We start from the raw sequence: 21,607 nt of genomic DNA, 5'->3' as shown, positions 1-21,607 counted from the left end.
TGCAGGAGGGAGTTATAACACCACAGGAGGGAGTTATAGCACCACAGGAGGGAGTTATAACACCGCAGGTGCAGGAGGGAGTTATAACACCACAGGAGGGAGGTTATAACACCACAGGAGGGAGTTATTACCCCACAGGAGGGAGTTATAACACCACAGGAGGGAGTTATAACACCACAGGAGGGAGTTATAGCACCACAGGAGGGAGTTATAACACCGCAGGTGCAGGAGGGAGTTATAACACCACAGGAGGGAGTTATAACACCACAGGTGCAGGAGGGAGTTATAACACCACAGGAGGGCGTTATAACACCACAGGAGGGCGTTATAACACCACAGGAGGGAGTTATAACACCACAGGAGGGCGTTATAACACCACAGGAGGGAGTTATAACACCACAGGAGGGCGTTATAACACCACAGGAGGGCGTTATAACACCACAGGAGGGAGTTATAACACCACAGGAGGGAGTTATAACACCACAGGAGGGCGTTATAACACCACAGGAGGGCGTTATAACACCACAGGAGGGAGTTATAACACCACAGGAGGGAGTTATAACACCACAGGAGGGAGTTATAACACCACAGGAGGGAGTTATAACACCACAGGAGGGCGTTATAACACCGCAGGAGGGCGTTATAACACCACAGGAGGGCGTTATAACACCACAGGAGGGAGTTATAACACCACAGGAGGGAGTTATAACACCGCAGGAGGGCGTTATAACACCACAGGAGGGCGTTATAACACCACAGGAGGGAGTTATAACACCACAGGAGGGAGTTATAACACCACAGGAGGGCGTTATAACACCGCAGGAGGGCGTTATAACACCGCAGGTGCAGGAGGGGGCGTGTGGGGGAGCTGGCGTGTCTGTGCTCCATTCCGCTGGCCTGCTGTGCGCCGTGCTGGTCGTGCGTCCCAAATCGAGTGGAGGCAGCGCATCGCCCCTGCGCAATGTGTCCCGAGTGGAACAGAAATGACTCATGCAGAAGGGACATTGCACGAAACGTCATCGATTAGATTTTTTTCTTTTCAGGAAGTGTTGTTGACGAGTGTGTTGAGCTTTGTTTTTGTTTGTTAACTGTGCTTGTACGCCACTGCCAATGCAGCAACAGCATCACCCAAACGTTTGTATACTGAGACTGGTTGCCACCTCGCTGGCATTTCAAACATACCAGAACGCATCACGGCCAGACGAATATTTCACAAAACCGGAAAAGTGGAGAACTACATTGTCAATGCATCGTCTTGACTGTGTTGTTATTATTATACAACAGCTATAGTTAGACAATGTATTGTCTCCAGAATACTTACAAATTTCCCAGGACAGCTGCTGCTGAATAAATTAAATAACGAAAATTATGGGAAAGCCTGGACAGGTGGCAACCCTAATGAGAGTGAGCTTGTGTGAGGGTGTGCGTGAGAGTGAGTGTGAATGAGTGGAAGCATAGATGTATGTTTGAGTGTGTGCGAGCATTTGAGAGTGTGTGTATTTATGTAATGTCCTGGGAAGACTTACAGACGTCCCAGGACAACTGCTGCTGCAAAAATAGAACACGGTCCTCGGAAAAAGACCAGGACATGTGGCAACCGCAGTCAGTGGTGCTCGCACCTCAACCGCCGTGCACAGCCAAGCGCACGGAACAGATCTGTCGCGGTGATTCGGCTGTTGGGGAATCTTGGCGTTGCCTCGTGCACCTGGAGGTGCCTTCTTCACCCACAAGAGCGGGTTTTATTTTGCCAAGCGATGTGCCACATTGCGTGATTAATGCATGTGTTTTTTCCCCTCTCTCGTTCATTAATTCACATTTAAATTAATTAAACTTACTTCTTCAGCCAGGCCCAGGTTGGTGTAATTTCTGCCCAGTGTCTGCTGTGTTTATGGCTCAATTAATGCCTCAATCAATAGTCATTACAGGGAGCACTGCAGGCCGCACAGCCACCACCACCTGCAGGAATTGGAAGATGGAGAAGGATGGCTGCGATTGCAGGATTAATATTTTCATATATTCTTGTTGACACACGTACGCACACACATACACGCTCACACATCCACTTGCAGGCAGACAATTAATAACTTCTACACACTGCAGGCGGTAGATGCACACATACAAGTGGACAAATAGGCAAGGACTCCTCGTATAACCTTTTACACTGTGAGGGAAAGTGCTGTCATCGACCACCTATTAAGGTCGGGGACGTGCGGGTAGTACCACGCCTGTCCGCCTTTGTCTCTCCCGCGCTGATGTCTACACATCGAAGCTGGAACGATTATTAAGGATGAGTTGACCTAGGCGAGGCTCAAGGCTGGTTCGGATATCACTTGCCGCTGATGTTAGGTATTGACTAGAATGTAACTACTGCACAACCGCTCCCCACGTAGACACATACAAAGTTACGCTCATGCACAAACACCCTGTAACCCACTCATCCAGCATGCCCAACACATCCACACCTACCCACACAGAGAGGACACCTTCCCCCACTACATTCACTTGCTGAATCACCCCACACACCCCCTCATGTACCCACCCGGAGATCCACGATACAAAAAGACAAAGATCCCCCGTATAGCCTTAACAGACTGTGGGGGCAAGTGCTGTTAGCGAGCACCTGTGAAGGCTGGAACGGTACACAAGGGGGTGGGTGGCCAGCATCACGCCCGACCGCCTTTGTCTCCCCAGTGGCGATGTTTACACACCACACCAGGTACTCATTTCAGGCTGAGTCGACCTAGGGGATGCCCAGGACTGGATCAGATAATCGTTACTGGTGTTGGCCGTGAGCGGGAATCGAGCCCGGGTCGCCAGGTTCATAGCGCAGCGCGCTAACCGCTACTCTACCGCTGCCCACGATACATCCACACGCCCACACACTCCACCATCCGCTATCCACACACCCAGACATTGAGGAAGACAAACCTCACCCGTATAGATTTGAACAAACTGTTGAGGCAACTGCTGTTAGCTCGTAGCACCTATGAAGGTCGGCACAGCATGCGAGGGGGTGAGTGGCCAGCGCCACGCCTTTGTCTCCCAAGTGGCGATTTTGTATGCTGAACTTCTTTCGCACCGTGAGATTTCCCCTCTAACCTTGACAGACCTTTGGGCCAAGTGCTGCTAGTGAGACGCGCGCCTATGAGGGGCGGCACGACACACGCCACCACAACACATCCCCACACACACACGTCTCGCACAGCGACAGCAGGTGGAGGGCGATGCCGTTGAATCTCGGCCTTCACGGGCTGTGGATTGTAGCGGTGGTGGTGGGGGGTAGGACTTAATCCCGCAGGTGTGGGCGAGCCCCCCTCCCACTCTCTATCAAAGGCCTCTCGCTCGCTCGCTCGCTCCCTCGTGGCCGTGCACACAAAATAAGAAACGAAAAAATAACTTCAAACCTCGAGCGGCACGGAGCCCGGGTCGTTTCGGATACAACTCAGAGGGCCCCTTCGCCACGGGGTTTGTTTTAAATTTCTAGATCGTAAATAAGCCATTAAAAGTTTTTCGCTGTTCCCATTGTTTTCGGGCTGTGACATATCGACTCGTTCTGGGTCTGTGCGCGGCGCTCGGAAGAGCCGTTTTGCGCTCGTTAAGAGTTGCATGCAAATGAGGCTCGTGAGTGACTACAATGCCTCCTCGCTCTCAGCTCTGGCTCAACGCAACTTGGAATTAAAGACGCGGTGTGGACCAACTGACGAAGTGGACGGTGGTGCGGCGCTGCTCAATGCCCCTTACTGCTGAACGCTGCAGAGTTTGTCCATCGTTTTGCTCTTAGGAACCCGGGCGATTAATTTGAGTGCGAAGGGTTAAAATTATAATTCTATTGCTGATTTGTTACTGCGGAAGTGGATTGGATCTATTCGTGCAAAGCTCTTTAGTATTATCCTGTCACGTCTTTATTTTCTTCAGACATTGCAGTTTCTTCTCACACGCCACAGACTCATTTATGGAAGTGGCTGAACGTCTCTCATTTAAAACGATGTCTTGCTGAGACTCGGCGAAGCATTTCTGGATGAACAAATGATACTTATGGTACCATTATTATCAACGGGATGGAGCGGTGGTGACGAAGTCATTCGCAAAACTGCACTGCAAATCCAGCGACCTAAGTTTGATTCCTGGTCACGGTTCAAATTGCGTGGTGACATCTGAACTGGGTGTCCTTCACCGGCGGGGGGAATGCGTCAACAATGACGGCGTGGGGGGAGACCTTCATTCAGCAGGGGATCGACAAGGGTTCTGGCGGTTATTATTACGTAGTTGTATGCATGGGCTGATACGTATCAATGACATATCACACACACGCGCGGCCTTGCGTATCACGTTGTCCAAGCACACGCGCGACCACGACCACTGCCATTCAATGCTTTGCTCACTGGGAGCTCACCCGCACACTGAACACGCACGCACATACGGCCAGCACTATAATTATTATCATCGTCATCAAGATCGCAAATACAATTCAAGCGTGTGTACACGCTGCACGCGACCAAAGGCGTTGCTCAACACGGGAGAGCCGCACCGACCCGCGTCAGCTCCGCGAGGAGGACCCGGAGAGTCTCGAGGGGAACCTCTGGAGGCGCCGCCGTAGGAGAAGACGGAATCGTCCACGGTCGCCGGGGAGGGGGGAGGCCGCCATCGGGTGCCGAACTCGCGGAAGATACCGGGAAGGGGTCAGCGGAAGCGGCAGAGGCGAACTGTCACGGCGGGTAATGAATGGAAGGAGCGACGGGGGGTGGGGGCGCGGGACCCCCGCAATGTAATAGGGCCACTGCTCGCGGTCGATAGCGCAGCGCAGTAAAAGGCTGCTGTAGTTGTCGTGATTAAAATCTCCGGCCAAGTCGCCTGCCAGCGGGTGATAAAGTGCCTTCCTTCTCAGGACCATTTAATTAAGTCCCTGACCCTCTGCAGCGGTGGGGGTAAGGGTGTTAGACTGTTAGTTTATTCATTTATTGATTTTTTTCTGCTTATTTATATAATGGATTAGCTCTCCGCGTGTGTACTTTATGCACTGCTTGGTGTGAGATTTTAAAGAAAATATTAAAGTTTTTTTGTTTGTGTGTGTACATAACAATAATGATGTACAGTCATTTTAATCATAATAATTGACAGTCCACTGCTGGATGATGGCCTCACCACACCATGTTGGGCGTTGTTTGACCATACTTCACTGTGGATTTCAGTGAGGCTTGGGTGAAGGCGGGGAGCCCAGTTCTGGTTTTGATTTCACTCACCACTGATGTTAGCCGTCGTCTCTGATTCAAACGCAGATAGCTGGGCTCATGGCAGCGTGCGCTAACCACTTCGCCACCTTTCCAGTATATAAAGTGGGCGGGCATAGCTCATAATCCCTACGGGGTTCATAAATCACTACCGCATGCGCGAAGTCGAGTCCTTGTCCTATGGTAAGTTGATGCCCCCACCATAGGAATGTGTAATTTCCACCCACTGGAGTAACACCACTAATTGAAAGAGTACTACCCATGTGCATTTGAGCAGAATGTTACTTTGATGCAATGCATTTTTATTATTTTAACAGTGTAAATTTACATGGAGTGTATCCACATGAGTGAGAAGACGTGTACGAGCATACGTGTGTACAGATGGCATTAGTTTTGTACATAGCTATGTAATTAACGGGGACATATTTTAGTTTACATACCGTATGTACTATAATGAGGTTGACATGAACATAGCTGCATGTGTGTGGTCTAGTAGCTATTAGATTCTGGCAATGGCATTGCAGCCCCGTGTAATTACACCAGCTGGTTTCATTATTAATGAGTGGCCGGGCAGCTCAGCGGTTGGCACTCCTCCACTGTGCCGTCTTTCTCTGGGGGGCGGGGGTTGGAATAGAAGTTGACCGCGTGGTGGCGAGGTGGACGTTAAAGAGCCCGTGACGCACTCGTTTGCTTAAAGGTGACGTCAATGTTACCGCATTTTAAACATTACCTAAAACGAGATCGTCATTCACGAATTGTGCGCAATTAAGGTCGTCCGAAAATGAGGATAACGAACGCAAATGTTACATCTCACTCGTTTAAATCAGGGACACTGACATTGGAAAAAGAATATGTTAGCACTTATTAATGACGATAACAGCCTCCACGCAGCGTATACATTGAAGCACATTAACGGTGGGGACGTGGGGCTGCTGCTGCTGCAGCGATCTGTGTGAGATTCTCTGAAGCGGCGCTTAATTGCGGAGTCCCTTCTGGGTCTTTTTTTTATTCAGTTAATTTCTTAGGTAGAGCCCTGTGAGCCATGCGGCTCTTGAATCGGGTGCAACCGCAACAAACAAAAACATGAACAAGAAACATCTTAAAGTGGCTACGCGCAACATAAAAATCCAGGGGAAAAACAGCAAAGTCTTCCAGAAAAAGCACCGTATATCAACGCTGTGTGCAAAAATCCCAGTGGGATGCAAGTCAAACAATAACAACCATAAGACAATTTAGATTAAAGTTATCAGGCTAACTCTATACTACAACAAACAAACATGGCGACACCGAAACGTTTTCGAAATCGCTGACAGTCGATCGGCCGCCCCAGTCGATTTAAACGCAAGCGATGCCAAGTCCCCCTTGGCCCCCACCACCAACTCCCTCTCCGCCCCATCGCTTTAGTCCATAGTTCACCTGCTTTGCCCCAATTGAGGAAGAAAAACAACTTGGACGGATCGCCATTGGCCATCCGTCCACTCGCCACACGCCGCGCCTCATCCACCCCCAGGTGTGAGCGTCCTTCTCGTGCTGGTCCGTGTGTGGAGCGGCGGCGTGACGATTAGCGCACGACGCTTTGAACCGGGCGAAGCGAGCTCTGTTCCTCGCCATGGCAAACATCATTGATCCTGGGCTTCTCCTAGGTTGACTCAGCCTTAAATAAGTACCTGGTAAGGTGCGTAAACATCACCGCTGGGGAGACAAAGGCGGACGTGCTTGGTTCTGGCCAAATTACCTCCTCGCGTGCCGAGCTATTCTTAACAGGTGCTGGCTAACAGCACCTACCCTCACAGTCTGTTGAAGGCTATATGGAGGATGTTTATTTTTGAACTGAGGTGTATGTACGTTCGTGTGTTTCTCTGCGCGTGGGCGTTGGCGTGTGCCTGGGAGTTCCCCTAGGTCGACTCAACCTCAAATAAGTACTTGGTGCGGTGTCTAAAAATCGTCACTAGGGAGACAAAGCCGGCCGGACGTGGTTCTGGGCGGTGTTTGGGTGTGTGCTATTAACCCGGTGACTCCAAATTGACTCCCGCTCACGACCAATAGCAGTGGCGAATTTCTAAATCGGTTCTGGGATGCCTCGAGGTACTGTGTGTGTGAAAGTCAGCACTGGGAAGGCCGGGCGCGGTACTGGCCACCTACCCCCTCACGCGCCGTGCCGGCCTTCATATGTGCTATTTACTAACAGCACTTACCCCAACAGTCTGTTAAGGCTATACGGTTGGGACCTTTGTCTTTGTGACGGGACGCAGGGGGTGGTGCAAGCAGATCTGACCGTCTGTTGCTGTCGTGGCGAGCGACTCGCTGCTCGCTCGCTGCTCTCTTCGCCTGCTGCATTTGCGTTTTAGTGCGTGATGTATTTTCAGACGCTTTCATATCCGTTCCTAACAGACTAGTGCCTGCTAATGCGTAAGTAAAAGAATATTGCGCATGTTGATTCATATTCCCGTGAGAGGGACGTCTTCCAAAAATGTTGGATTTTTTTTTATCTCTCCCTCGCTCGCCATGCCTTTCATTATTGGAGGAGAGACAAATAGTGTATTTGTAATAGTTGTCTAACTCCTCTCTGTGTAGTCAGCGAATGGAAGGAGATCGTTTCGTCTGCATACGTGCATTTTACACGTTCCAATTACGTACAATTCGGCTTTATAAAGCACCCGAATTTCACGCGGCGGTGGCGAGATGTTAACTACCTCGCCTGACATACAGGAGCACATGGGTTCGATCCCGACCCTGACGCCTGCTGTATATTCGAGTTGTCATGTTCTCTCCGTGATTGCGTGCATTTTTCTCTGGATCCTCCGGTTTTCCCCTCCACACTTAGAATCAACATGCGTTTAGATAATTTGGCAGCTACACATTTTCACATGATAAGCAACTTCGTTGAGCTATCATTTGTGGCCAGATCGCTTCTGAAGAAGAGCTATATAGCTCAGTGGGTCTTACCTGGTAAAATAAAAATAAATGGTTTAGTTTATATGCATCTCAACACAAATTCAGGACATGTGATTGCAACATTTCAAGATTTATTTACGCGTCATATGAACCTTATGGCGGAACCACGGGGTCCCGAATAAACGGAAGTCAAAATCGTAATTAATTTATTTATTTTTGGCGACTCCGTCCCACCGCGCACATAAACGCCGCGACCCACCTGGCGCAGATCATTTCGTTGTCGTGTCCAAGCGCAGCGGCGAGGACGAATGCGCAGAAGAGCTGAACAAGCGAACACACTCCATGCTCGGTATGGGCAGGATCATATGTCTTATCCAAAGCTGATCAAACTGCCTACACGACTTAAGTCCTTTATTTGTCATAACGGTTTGTATAATACAGTGAAATTGCTCTCTTATCTTCATTATTATTTGTGACCTACCAATGTCCGCAGCCAGGATCAATCGATGATAATAATATTACCTGCAGATATTTAACAGATGAGATGGGTTGCACCGTTAATTATTCCTGTTTGATTAAACTTTTCTTGCCCGTATGCATCTGTGCAGATAGGTTTTTTGCGGTTAAGCCAGTCCCCCACATACCACTCATATCAATGCGGATAACAGGAGCGGCTACCCACTTCTCTATAGAGTAACATTGGTATAAACACTTGTTACAATATGAACAGCGTATTGAAAACGCGTACTATTTTATGTACTGTTTACAAAGTGTGCTCACAAATCCACAATGAGAAACACGATGATTGACAGAGGGGTGTAAATTATTTTTTTGAAAGTGTATTTAAATAGAGGTACTGCAGGTAAGTAATTTTCAGTTTTAAAGGCATAGTTTAACAAGACAACACTTGCCACCATCCTTCAAACCCATTGGTGAAAAAGAGCAAAGTTTTTGTTTACATTAAAATATCATGTTTATGCGAGAGCCGGGGCTAATGGGACCCCGGGGTCCCGCTATAAGGTTCATATATATACTCTTTAATTTCATAATATTACACATTTTATGCACACTAAAACATAACAGGTTAATGACAAAATAATAACCGTTTTTTTTGTACTGCGACTGAGATGTAAGGAATTTTTTTACCTTTCGGGCGACTGGCCTTTTCTGAAAATACTCTTAGAAGTTTACAGAGAGAAATACTTACATCGTCTTTGTGGGTGATGTTTTGTGGACGGTAATATCAGATGATGGACGCACTGCTGTGACAATATATTTTAAAATACTTGTTATTTTTTTTTATAAATATGTCATTTTACATACAGATTCACTTAAAAGAAACGTGATCAATTACACGTGTCATACACCTATACGTGCATTGTTTCACGCGTGTCTACAATCTCAGTGACATTTGATTCAACCGCGGCAACGATAGAAACAAGCTCGCAAATTTGTAAATTAATTTGCTAAATAAATGAATGCCCCGTGCTTGGCGCTTGAGTTGGCACATCCGGCAGTAGCAGTGGCAGCAGCAGTGGCAGCAGCAGTGGCAGCAGCAGTGGCAGCAGCAGTGGCAGCAGCAGTGGCAGCAGCAGTGGCAGCAGCAGTGGCAGCAGCAGTGGCAGCAGTAGGAGGCTGACTGGCGGCAGAGGCCCAACTGAGCAGCAGCAGTACTGTGCGTTGTCTTTTACTTCTCTGGGATAATTCTCGTCGTGAACCGAGCATTGGGGTGGGACGTGTGGGCCGCATAGCATTGAGAGTCAATTCTTTCCAACTGAGAGCTATTTACCTTCCGAAGAGCAGGGGTTCTGATGATGGACATCTTTGCATATTTAAGGCTGTTTTTGCAAAATTGACAAGGCCTGCAGTCGAAGCCCTTTCATTTAGTTTACGGTCTTTTAAAAAAACAAAATTACATTTTTTCCCACGCAAGATATCAAGAATACAGTACTGATGATTAAAGACATCGATAATACAGTGCTGATAATTTCTGAAAGAGTCCGTTGAGATTTTCTTTGGGTTTTATTTTATCCTCAAATTCCCGCTGAGCTCCAACTGGGGGCCATTTAAAACCTGTGAATTTGGAATTCTTAACTTCTATCAACGAAACTTTTTTCACAAAGGGAATTAAATATTTTATCAGCGGGAGAACAAGACGAAGTCATTATTGTGATTGCTTATTAAATTTAAATCCCCAGTTTCTGGAATTTTTTTTAAATTAGTTGCAGTGTTCCGAGGGATTTCGATTCGCTCGACTCAATAACAGCACCGTTCTCGGCATCACTCACCTCACATCAGGGACCGGCTCAGACCCCACATGCATTGTTCTGCTCTGGCAATTGGGGCCCTAACAGATGAGGTTCACTTGGGGCTTTGCTTGACCCCAGGCTCATCATGGCCGGCAGTGAAACTGCTGATGTGAGCCCTGTAGTGCCGGGTCCGATGCCGTGAAATACGAAACTCCACGCACCCAGCAATAAAACCAGAGATTGGCGTCAGCCTCACTGCGCGCAGGAGCCTCTCTGCTGCAGGGCTGCAGCAGAATTCACCGAGGGAGACTGGATATGTCTCCTCGGTTATTGCGGACAGTAAAGTGCAATTCGCGTAGGTGAGTTTGATAAATGAGGCCGTGAGACATTTGCATGCGATTTCACATTTGGGAGAGAAAGCCATCAGGATCCGCTTGTAACCTTACCTACAGGATCAGGGGTGCTAACTTTAGCACCCTCCCCACCCACTAACCCTGCCACCACGAAGCTTCTCTCTCACATGTCTAGGTTGCATGGAGGTGAGTGCGATGAGGCAAGAGAGAAACATCATTAACACCTATATTTTGCAAGAGGTGTGAGAAGATTGTTTTATTTATTTATATACAGTACAATGTTGCATATTCGAAGGATTATGATAAATCTGGATATGTGAAAAGGTCGCTTAAATGAACATCTATTGAAAATAGTTAGAAATGCACATTGGTCGAGGTGGATATGTGACGGTCGGATATGTGACGTATCGTATTCTGTGATCGATACAGTACAGTATATATCTCGAGCAGGGGTCTCCAGAGCTCTCTAGCGGATGCTCTTCTGCTAAGCAGTGATGCGAGGAAGCAATCGCAGGGCTGTGCCTTTACCTATGCTTCAGCTAGGATCTGCAGCAAGGAAGGTTGTATAGACTGCTGTTCATGAAGTGCGCTTTTGTCTGTTTTAAAATGTCATTCGTGTGCATGTGCTCCCATATATTGTGCATCCCCAGTGCACACTGACTCGTGCACGCAAAATAATTGTCTCCGTTGATATTGGCAATCATTGCCATAACGGTAGTTCCCGCCTGGTTTAGTCGTAATAGCTGCCTTGTTGTTCATTTGGTGGTCACCGATATGCTTCGGCCCGTGTAGCAATTGAACTGCATCCATGTGCCGGGCACCCAGAAACTTCCAAATAATTTACAAACCTCGTTTCAGTGGCAGTCGCTGCCTCGTCCGGGCAGCGACTGCCACACCACGCAGCCGGTTTGGCGCTCTCTCTGTTGGTCGTAAAACGGGAGATTCAACTCAACACGAACACCACAACACACACGGACACACACGGGTCCCGCGCACCACGCGCGGACGCGGCGGACTCGCGGTGTCGGGGTCACCCGCGTGACCTCACTTCGTGGCGAAGCGGAGAGATCGACGCTCGTGTGCGACGCCTTGAGCCCGCTAGACAACAGCAGCCGCCACCAATTTAGTGACAAGTTGATGTCGTTTATAGTTCATAGAATCGGTGTCATTGCTCGACGCCCCCCCCACCACCCACGCCCCGTATCTTGACCAACCTGAGCTGTTCAGTGTGGTAAAATATGGTGAAACAACCATCATTGCCAACAAAAGGATGGGGAGGCTCTCATCCAGCAGTGGATTGACAAAGGGTTGAACGTGTCTCGACCAAGCCGATGATCACGGAGAGTGGAGCTGGCGTTCGGGGGCTGTGTGCGTGGAGGGGGGGGGACTCACACGTGCAAATTGGATTGCCGCGTCGCGCTGAGAAGAGTTGGCACCTCTTGTTAGAACAGTTAATGCTTTTTATCGTATTTATATTTGTGTGTGGGGGGGGGGTGGGTGTTTTCAGGCTGGAGCATGGGAGGTTTGCGAGAAGCTGCTCACAGTTCATTCTCTGTTGGCCGTCGGAAATCATTAGGAAGCAATTTCACTGGTGGGAGGTTATTGCCTGATTTAGCGCGAAGATTCACCTTCGCGTGCGAGAGACCCAGCCAAGAGATTGCTCCCCCTCCTCCTCCAACTCGTCTTCGAGAAATACTAAAAAGACCAACCTCCTCTCGTTACAACCGCAACCGTAAATCATCGGATTGAAAAGAATATTTTTAAAAAATGTTTTTGTGTGGCGGAAAAAAACAAGCTGGACGGTGGCACACGGGTGGGTCAGAGGGTGGAGAATTTCTTCGGGGTTTCAAATGTATTGTTACATTTGAAAGCGTTGAGAGCCGGCTTCCTGGCTCGGATGTCAGGAGACGGGCTGATGTTGATGAATGGAATCCATAGGCTGAGCTGTCAGCCGTGGCGTTTGATTAATGATGCGGCGTGCGTGGGTGACGGAGGGGCGGGCAGCGGCGGCCTGTTTGGATGCGCGCGGGTGCCCTCGCTGTGCATACAACACGAGCCGGGAGCGGGGGGGGGGCCTGGGGAGAGGCGCTCCCTTGTTCACACGCGAGCAGGTGGGGCTGTGCTGCTGCTCATCTCTCAGAGAGAGACATTGCAGGTGTGCGTGTGTGGGTGGAGGAGGGAGTTGGAAGCAGTCGTCCTCCAACAACAGCGGAGGGCAGAGGAGGGACGCTCACAACAACGAGCGGAGCGCCGGGAAGCTAAAACGCAGCGAGTTGGCACAGTAGGGGGCACAGGCGGTGTGCATCTGCCAGTCGCCCTAATCTATGGCACCTGGGTTTGTCCCGTGACCTCCTGTCAGTGAGCATTCGACAATTCGCGTAGCCTTACGGTGCACCTACCCTGGCACAAGCGCTGTGAAGATGGCATCATCATCCCTTTAGTGGAGAATAGCGGCTGTTTGTTGTGTGCCGTGCCAGCCTTCAAAGGTACTCGCTAACAGCACTTGCTTCGACAGACTGTAACATCTATATGGGGGATCTTTGTCTTTGTGTGTGCGCATGTCGGTATGGCAAGGCATGCGTGATATACACAAGGGTGTCATTTTTAAAGTGGCCGCGAAATGATTGTATAAGAGCTGTTCATCAGTGTCTGTCAGTCTGAATGTTCCGAGTGGTCCACATCAGCAGTGCATGAGTGTCAGTGTGTGTGACAGCAACAATGGTGGCCCTTGTTGTCTTCGTGTGTGTGTGTGCGTGCGTGCGTGTGCGCGTGTGTGTGTGCGTGCGTGTGTGTGTGTGCGTGCGCGTGTGTGTGTGCGTGCGTGTGTGTGTGTGCGTGCGTGTGTGTGCGCGTGTGTGTGTGCGCGTGTGTGTGTGCGTGCGTGTGCGTGTGTGTGTGCGCGTGTGTATGCGCGTGGGGAGCGGTAGTAAAGTGGTTACCGCACTGTGCTGTTAACCCTGGCGACCCGAGTCCCATTCCCGCTCACGACCAATAACAGTGGCGAATATCTGAACCGGTTCTGAGCTTCCCCTAGGTCGACTTAGCCTTAAACGAGTACCTCATGTGGTCTGTACATAATAACACTGGGGAGACAAAGGCGGCCGAATATTTCATTAACCACCCACTCCCTGGTGTGTCGTGCTGGCCTTCATAGGTCTTTGCTAACAGCCCTTGCCTCAACAGACCATTAAGGCTATACGGGGGATCTTTGTCTTTGTGTGTGCATGCATGTATATCTAAGCATGTGTTTATGCATGCTTAAGTGTGCGTACCTGTAAGCATGTTTCCGTGTGTCTCTATGCACGCGTGTATGCGTGTACACGTGGTTCTGCCTGTGTACGTGTCTCAGGGTGTCAGCGCTCCATCGATCTCGTAACCCTGTTAAATAAGGAAAGAAAAACAATCTACAGAGTCAACTCCGTGTTTGCACTTTCGTTTGTATTAGAGCCTACATAAGCAGTCTGTCATGTGTCACATTTATAAGTTAAATAATAATGTATATGGAAATTAAAACTTTTTTTCCCTAGAATGACATTTCACTATGTCTCGTTCTTATCTCACAGCGTAGTGTAAGATATTGTTTTAATCTTGCCGTTTTGACACGTGTGGTTAGTCGCGTGTATATTATGTCTGCACATTATGAAATTAACCGGCGGGGCGTTGGTTAGCACGCTTGACCCGAGTTCAATTCACGGCCATGGCTCAGAGTGGCGAGCAAGAGCTGATTATTCCTGCCCCCCCCCACTCCCATTCTACCAGCCCTGGTAATTGTGGTAAAGTTTGGTCAAACAGTTCCCTACATTCGTCTCAGCATGGGGAGGTATTCATCCAGCAGTAGAGCTCTAAATTACTATTAAACGCAATGCTACGTATTTGTTTTATATATATAATTATACGAGTATCTTGAAATTATATATACACAGCCCTTTTTTCAATCCACTGTGAGATAGAAGCCTCCCCACGCCGTGCGGGTCGCGGGTATTGTTGGCTATTGCCGGTGCGTTTAATGTCGTTAGATTAAACTACATCACTTCGTCTCTCCCGTCTGTTTCCAAGTGCAGCGATTAATGAACAAGTGAACGAATGCACAAATTACAGAGAATATTAGACGACCAAGTCATAATATGCAGCAGTGACAGGAGGATAAATATCGAGACATTGCCCGCTTTAGTCTGCTGTGCTTGACTTGAGACTGCCTCGCGTTGGCGTGAGGCGAGGGGAACAGTGGCTTCCTATTATCGCCCTGCGTCGCGCATGGCGCTGTAGTCTACACGCTGGCTGCTGCTAACTGCTGCTTATTAATCATTGGCTGTGCATTCCAGAGGGATAAACACACGTGTCGTGGATACGTAGTGTTGGGGCGGTCTGTGACGGGTGACCGGGCAACGCATTCTCCAGGAACCCGTTTCAAGGGGGGAGGTGATGGAGGGGGTGGGGGGGGGCAGCTTTTTCAGGTTTGGGGGGCAGTATCCCAGCTGAAAACATTTAACGGGAAGGAGCACTCGTTTTAAACATTATCATCAGCTGTGAGCTGTCCACTGCTGAAGGCCTCCACAAGCATTCACCATTCCTCACGGTCCCTTGATACAATGAACCATTTATGTATGTCTGTATGTATGTGGAACTTCTTTCGCACTGCACAACACTGATTCCATTGCTCTTTGCTTTGACGTCCTCTCGGGTGTCCTCTCCTTCGGTTGGCACTTGATCATTGCACTCCACCATCTGACATTATCCTTTCCTATCCTCTCTAACTTGCGTATTGCTCTCTGATTCACGCCTTCTTTCTGTCTCTCGGAATGATTCCAAGCGTGCGTCTCCGTGTGCATCTTTGAACACTTCACAACTTTTATTAAGATTTTCTTTGTTTTAAATTTGTAGCCGACGTTCTGACATGCGGGTTTTTTCCCCGGTGTTCCAGTTTCCTCTCACATGCCAAAAAGCACCTTACTATAGAGAAGATCATAGAGCTTGGGGCAATTGTTGGCGCCTGTACACCACTCGGCTGTTTTTCCCACTCATTTGTGGTTCCTCCTCGCGCCTCTGAGTCCTTCTCTGTCTTAGAGAACGAGTGAATACTGTGCAGCGCATCACAAGTGAAAATGATTATTCCCTCCGATAAAATATGAATCATCCGCTCGTGATGTATGCATAATATATGCTACATATTTACAAACCCAGGCACGCTCTGCTCCATTTCCCACCCCCTCCCCCCGCTATGCCAGGCGATGCTGGGCATGCAAGGTCGGCTTCGTGACCTCGTGCCAAACTTCACCTTCAACCTCGGATTCTCGGGAAAGTTCTTCCACACAGGTACGAGGGCCTCGTGGGAAATGTGCAGGACACGAGCTCTCGTGAAATTCAACAGCCCCTCCACCTACCTACAGCAGAAGTCTGCGTGACTTCTTTTGCTCGGCTCCGGCGTTAAAAGAAGCCGGACCGTGAATACAAGCGGCTCTCGCTGCGGAGGATTTCACGGCTGCGCCGTACAGCCCTCCAATGCACTCGTGAGTTCAGTGTGACATTTTTGGCGTTTTGCTCGACATGCTGGGAGCTTAGTCGGTTATTGAAGTTTCCAAAGAAGCGAAAAGGTTGCACATCACGCGACCAACGTGCAGCACAACCAAACAGCACAGCGCCTGTCTCGAACGAGTTTAGATCTTCACCGGTACGTGGTCGGCGTGACACAGGGTGGCGCAGCAAACAGACGTTGTTGCGCTGCACTTCAACGCTCCTGTGTCTTAGCTCCCCACCTTGGCCGACGCGCACTGACTGGCATGCTCAAGTACGGTTAAGCAACCCCCACGACCCGCACGGCATGGGGAGGCCCTCATCCAGCAGTTGATTGACGTAATGGGTTCCACATGCACGTAAGTATGTGTGCAAAACTATGAAGTCTGCATGAGTACCCAACCGAACCTCGCGTTTGCAGGCTTCCTCCGTCACAATTTAACTCACTCCCAGCGTGTTCATAACTTGCTCACACCTGCCGTAGTTAGAACATTGGAGTCACGCAGAAGAGGCGTCCGTGAAACTCCACGCCCGTGCGAGCGTACGTGCGATGCATTGTGGTGTGCGCACGTGTGCTTGTCCTTGCGCGCGTGCCGCGAGGTATTTATTTTCCCTGTGCCGGGCAAGAGCGCTCGCTTGCCTCCAAAAACGCGCGGCCATGAATTCTGCTCGTTTTTCCATCACGCCGTGGACAAGATTCATTTGAAGCGCGTCCATTCGTGCGAGTGTATGCACGCGCTTGATTTGTGTGTTCGAGCGCGCTGCTGTTTTTGCACGTGCAACTCTGCGTGTGTGTTTGCTGGGAACTGGTATATCTCTGTGTGGGTGTGCTCGTCTGTGTGTTTGTACGTAGCGGCAGTGCGGTGGTTAGCACGCTGCGCTATGATGCCGGCGACTGGAGTTCAATTCTCGCTCATAGCCAAAACCTGTGACGATTATTTGTACCGGTTCTAGGTCTCCCCTAGCTTGACTCAGCCTTAAATGAGTTCGTCGTGTGATATATATAATGGCGGCCGCGCATGGTGTTGACCATCCACCACTCTCGTGTGCCGTGCCGGCCTTCATTGGTGTTCGCAAACAGCACTTGCCCCAAAAGTATATTAAGGCTAAAGTGAGAATCTTGTGTGCAGTGCATGGGGGGTGTGTGTAGTCAGAAGCATCTGCTAGTCATCTCGGTCGATTAATCCGTAGCACCTGGGCCTATCCGATGACCTACCAGTCGGTAAGCCTTCCACACTTCATGTGACCTCACATACACCGTGGTGGGCAACATAGAGCGGTGCAGCAAAATCAATTGTACTGTACTTTCTATGCTCCCACGTCTATGCCCCCTGCCTGCACCAATCGATATTGACCAGCATAGCTGAATATACGGTCAAACAGCATCCCCACAACCGGCACGGCACAGGGTGCTCGTCATCCACCAGTGGATTGATAAAAACGGTGCCAAACAAGCACATTGCATCATGTCATGGCGTCAGATAGAAATAGATGTGGTGTGGTACGGTGTGGTACGGTGTGGTACGGTGTGGTACGGTGTGGTGCGGTGTGGTACGGTGTGGTGCGGTGCGGTGTGGTACGGTGTGGTACGGTGTGGTGCGGTGTGGTACGGTGTGGTGCGGTGTGGTGCGGTGTGGTGCGGTGTGGTACGGTGTGGTGCGGTGCGGTGTGGTGCGGTGTGGTACGGTGTGGTACGGTGTGGTGCGGTGTGGTACGGTGTGGTGCGGTGTGGTGCGGTGTGGTACGGTGTGGTGCGGTGTGGTGCGGTGTGGTGCGGTGTGGTGCGGTGTGGTGCGGTGTGGTGCGGTGTGGTGCGGTGTGGTGCGGGCAGGCACGGTGGAGGAGGACCGCGGTGATGACCTCCTGCTCAAGCACCGGCATGACTTCTGGTGGTTCCCACACATGTGGAGCCACATGCAGCCGCACCTCTTCCACAACGAGAGCGCCCTCGCCGAGCAGATGATGCTCAACCGACAGTTCGCCATCGTGAGTGAGCGGCCAGCGATGCCGTTCAATTCATCCAAGGCTTCATCTCTCACCAAATAATCGTCCCGGGTGGCTGGTTTAGATGGAGTAGGTAGGCAGCATTGTTCGTAGCCACACAGCCAAGAGGTATGGTGGATGTGGTGCAACAGTTACGGCAATATTTTCTGGTTTGCTGATCTGTACAGGCCCAGTTAAATGAAGCCCCATTGATGTCTTGATACAGTTACTGTGGACTATTAGTAGTTAGATTATCCAAGCTTGTGAGAAGAAAAAAGAAACTACACCAGTTTCCTTCCACATGCAAAGACACTCCTTAAAAAGCAACATCGCAATGCAGGGACTCACCTGCAAAGGAGAAATAATTTTCTGGAGAATAAATAACAGAATTATCATTATTTATATTTAACACGTGGATAACTCTGTTTGTATGCGTGTGCCTGTGAAATTACGTCTCAGTAACTTTTTTGTGGAAGCTGCTACGGTGTGATGATTGGCAGCACACTGGACTTGCAATGCAGAGGTTGCCGGGTAAATTCGATCTCCCGGTTTGGCATTTTAAAAAAATTCGTCAAATTTCTTAAATCATCTTCGCAGCTGTCCAGCCAGCAGTATATGCTGGTACAGGATTCCCTCGCTTGATGCAGACGTAGATGCCTTCCAAAAAAAGAATGCACAAAGCAAAACCGTGTAGCATGGACTGCACGGTCACACAACCAACCATGCACCACATGAGGAGACAGCTGCCTACTGAGTTAGCCATTCAGGAGACAATATTTCCCCACGTCTGACCGTATAGCTGCATCTAAGTGAATTCAAACTGCACAAAGCGAATTTTGGGTAGAAATAGGTTAGCCGCATATATGTGAATTCTCACAAAGTGAACCCGCATGAAGCGAGCTAAAACCTGCACACCAAAGATAGTCGATCAGCAGATCACGTGTGGTGGAGTGAAGTGTGGGTACTTCCACCTCTTTCAACATGGATGCTCAGTCTGGAAAGTAGACCAAAAATACTCTTCAGCGGGTCTCTGTAGAGCTCCGGCTGGAAGATCTGCCTTCCGCCAGCAGTGACATGAGCAAGCAGTTGCAGGACCATACCTTTACCTGTTAACAGTGGCAGTGAAATCGTGTTCCAGTGACATTGCGAGTGCCAGCGACATTGTGCGCCAGTGACATTACACTCGGCGGCAGCCAAAAGGGATCATTAAACCTGGACTTTCATTTAATCTCGCTTGGGTTTTATAGCCCGTTAGGGTTGCACTGAAAGCCAGCTGAGTCCACCCGATCAAATCCTTTATTTACGTGGATGGATCCGCTGGGAGGTGACATCTCAACTCATTTGCCAGGATACACCAAAGTGCAGCCGCGGTAAACCCAAGATCATTCACATCCACTGCCGTTCATCAGAATCAGCTAAGTCGTTTCGTAGGAGTGGGAATTAGAGAGGTTTTCGTTTTAGAATGACATTTAAACTGACTGTCTTTCCAGTGGGTGCTCGGGTAAAGTGCCAGCTCCGAATTGAAGGTGATGAGTTGATACATCCACTTGCCCTTGTGGTGTTTTATATGTGTGTGCGTGTAATAGTGTGTGTGTGTTGATTATTTATGCTCTATTCATAACTGGTGTTGGTAACCCACCCCCTCGTGTACCATGCTGGCATTCATAGGTACTCGTTAACAGCACTTTACAGTGGTGAGTGTAATCAGAACCAGTCCCGGGCCTCCCCGAGATCGACTCAGCTTCAAATGAATGCCCGGTGCTGATTTTCAACATCAGTACTTGGTAGACAAATTCAGCCAAGCATGGTCCTTGCCACACCACTCCCTTGTGCAATCTGCCAGCCTTAATAGGTGCTCGCTTAGCAGTGCTTGCCCCAATGGTCTGTCAAATACGATACGGGGGATATGTGTGCATGCGCGTACCATAACCTAGGAGCACGGCATCCCGACAGACATGGGCTACGCCGTCTCGCCGCACCACTCGGGGGTCTACCCGGCGCACGAGCCGCTGTACGCCGCATGGCGCCGCGTGTGGGCCGTGCGCGTCACCAGCACTGAGGAGTACCCGCACCTCAAGCCTGCACGCAAGCGCCGTGGATTCATCCACAACCACATCATGGTAACCTCGCAGGCGCACAGCCCACAACCGACATACAACAAAGCAACAGACCAACCAACCGTCGGCTACTGGACAATAATTGGCAACCACTTGCTGCCGGCGACTCTTGAACACTAACAGCTGAGCACCACTCGCAGTCGCTGTCACTTACCACCAGTAACCACCAACCACCAGCAGCCATCTACCACTAGCAGCCACTTACCATTCACAAGCAACCACCAAAAACTGCAGACAATCAGCAACTGGTTACTGCTAACAGCTGACTTCCACTAGCAGCTGCCTTCCACCAGCAAATACCTACTCCTAATTACTAGCTACCACTAGCAACTGGTTACCACCTAACTACCATCAACAGCCATTTACCACCAATAATTGCTTTCTCCCAGCGAGGTCCAACCACTTACCTCCCAGCCACTCCGGTGTGGGAAGCTCCCCACTCCCATTGGGAGCGTGAGTGTCTCTGCCTGTCGAAATCACGGGCTCTCGAAGCCGCTGCGGTTACATTTTAGATGTAACGAGCGGCATAATCACATCGCGGCACCCGCTAATCGCAGGGCAAATGCGTGGGAGCTGGAGAGGGGAGCGCCACTGCAGATCAAATCTGCCACAGAAGGGGGCAGGTCCTCGCGAGTCAGAGCGCTGGCAGGCAGGTCACGTCTAGCCAAGAACCATCATCATCATCACCACCACCACCACCACTATCATCACCACCACCACCACCACCATCATCACCACCACCACCATCACCACCACCACCACCATCATCACCACCACCACCATCATCATCACCATCACCACCACCATCATCACCACCACCATCACCATCATCATCACCATCATCGCGGCTCACCCCCCCCCCCCCACAGGCCACTTCTCTAGCGATGATGCACCTCGTTAACTTCCCGTCCTATGTTCTTTTTTGGTCACAATTTCTATCGCTCTTATCCTAATTATTTTGCAAAAAAATAAATGCCTCTTATTCAACGAACAATTGTTTGCAAGCGTTATAGAATATATGAAATAAAAGCCACCATTGCATAAAATATTCTCATCATGATAAAGGACGAAATATATAACTGTAATCATCAGCCACGCTCTTTCCCCTGGTGTATTTTCACAATCCCTCATGTTCCAAAGATGCAACTTTGCACGTCACAGCTACACACGAGGTGATCGTACCCTTCCATTTCTGCCGCGGTCATCCTCTCAGGCATGCTTTCCTTCTTGGGCTGCCACTTCATCACCAGCCTCGACCCTATTGGGCATCA

The 21,607-nt window shown here is 49.7% G+C and overlaps 1 protein-coding gene across 5 annotated transcripts in view; it reads left to right on the top strand.

Annotated features, from left to right (window-relative positions):
- The window catches only part of LOC144934084 (bifunctional heparan sulfate N-deacetylase/N-sulfotransferase 2-like), a 171,751-nt gene that overhangs the window by 125,661 nt on the left and 24,483 nt on the right, over nucleotides 1-21,607 (top strand). For all 5 annotated transcript variants that reach the window (XM_078859458.1, XM_078859457.1, XM_078859461.1 and 2 more), the window contains exons 8-10: nucleotides 15,951-16,038; nucleotides 18,068-18,222; nucleotides 20,154-20,339. In XM_078859458.1, the coding sequence (XP_078715584.1) occupies nucleotides 15,951-16,038; nucleotides 18,068-18,222; nucleotides 20,154-20,339 (429 nt within the window). The remainder of the gene's footprint in view (nucleotides 1-15,950; nucleotides 16,039-18,067; nucleotides 18,223-20,153; nucleotides 20,340-21,607) is intronic.

The sequence above is a fragment of the Lampetra fluviatilis genome, chromosome 9 (genome assembly GCF_964198595.1).
Source record: "Lampetra fluviatilis chromosome 9, kcLamFluv1.1, whole genome shotgun sequence".
Lineage (NCBI taxonomy): Eukaryota > Metazoa > Chordata > Hyperoartia > Petromyzontiformes > Petromyzontidae > Lampetra > Lampetra fluviatilis.
Note: the sequence above shows the minus strand (reverse complement) of the source record. Positions and strands in the feature narration are given on the sequence as shown.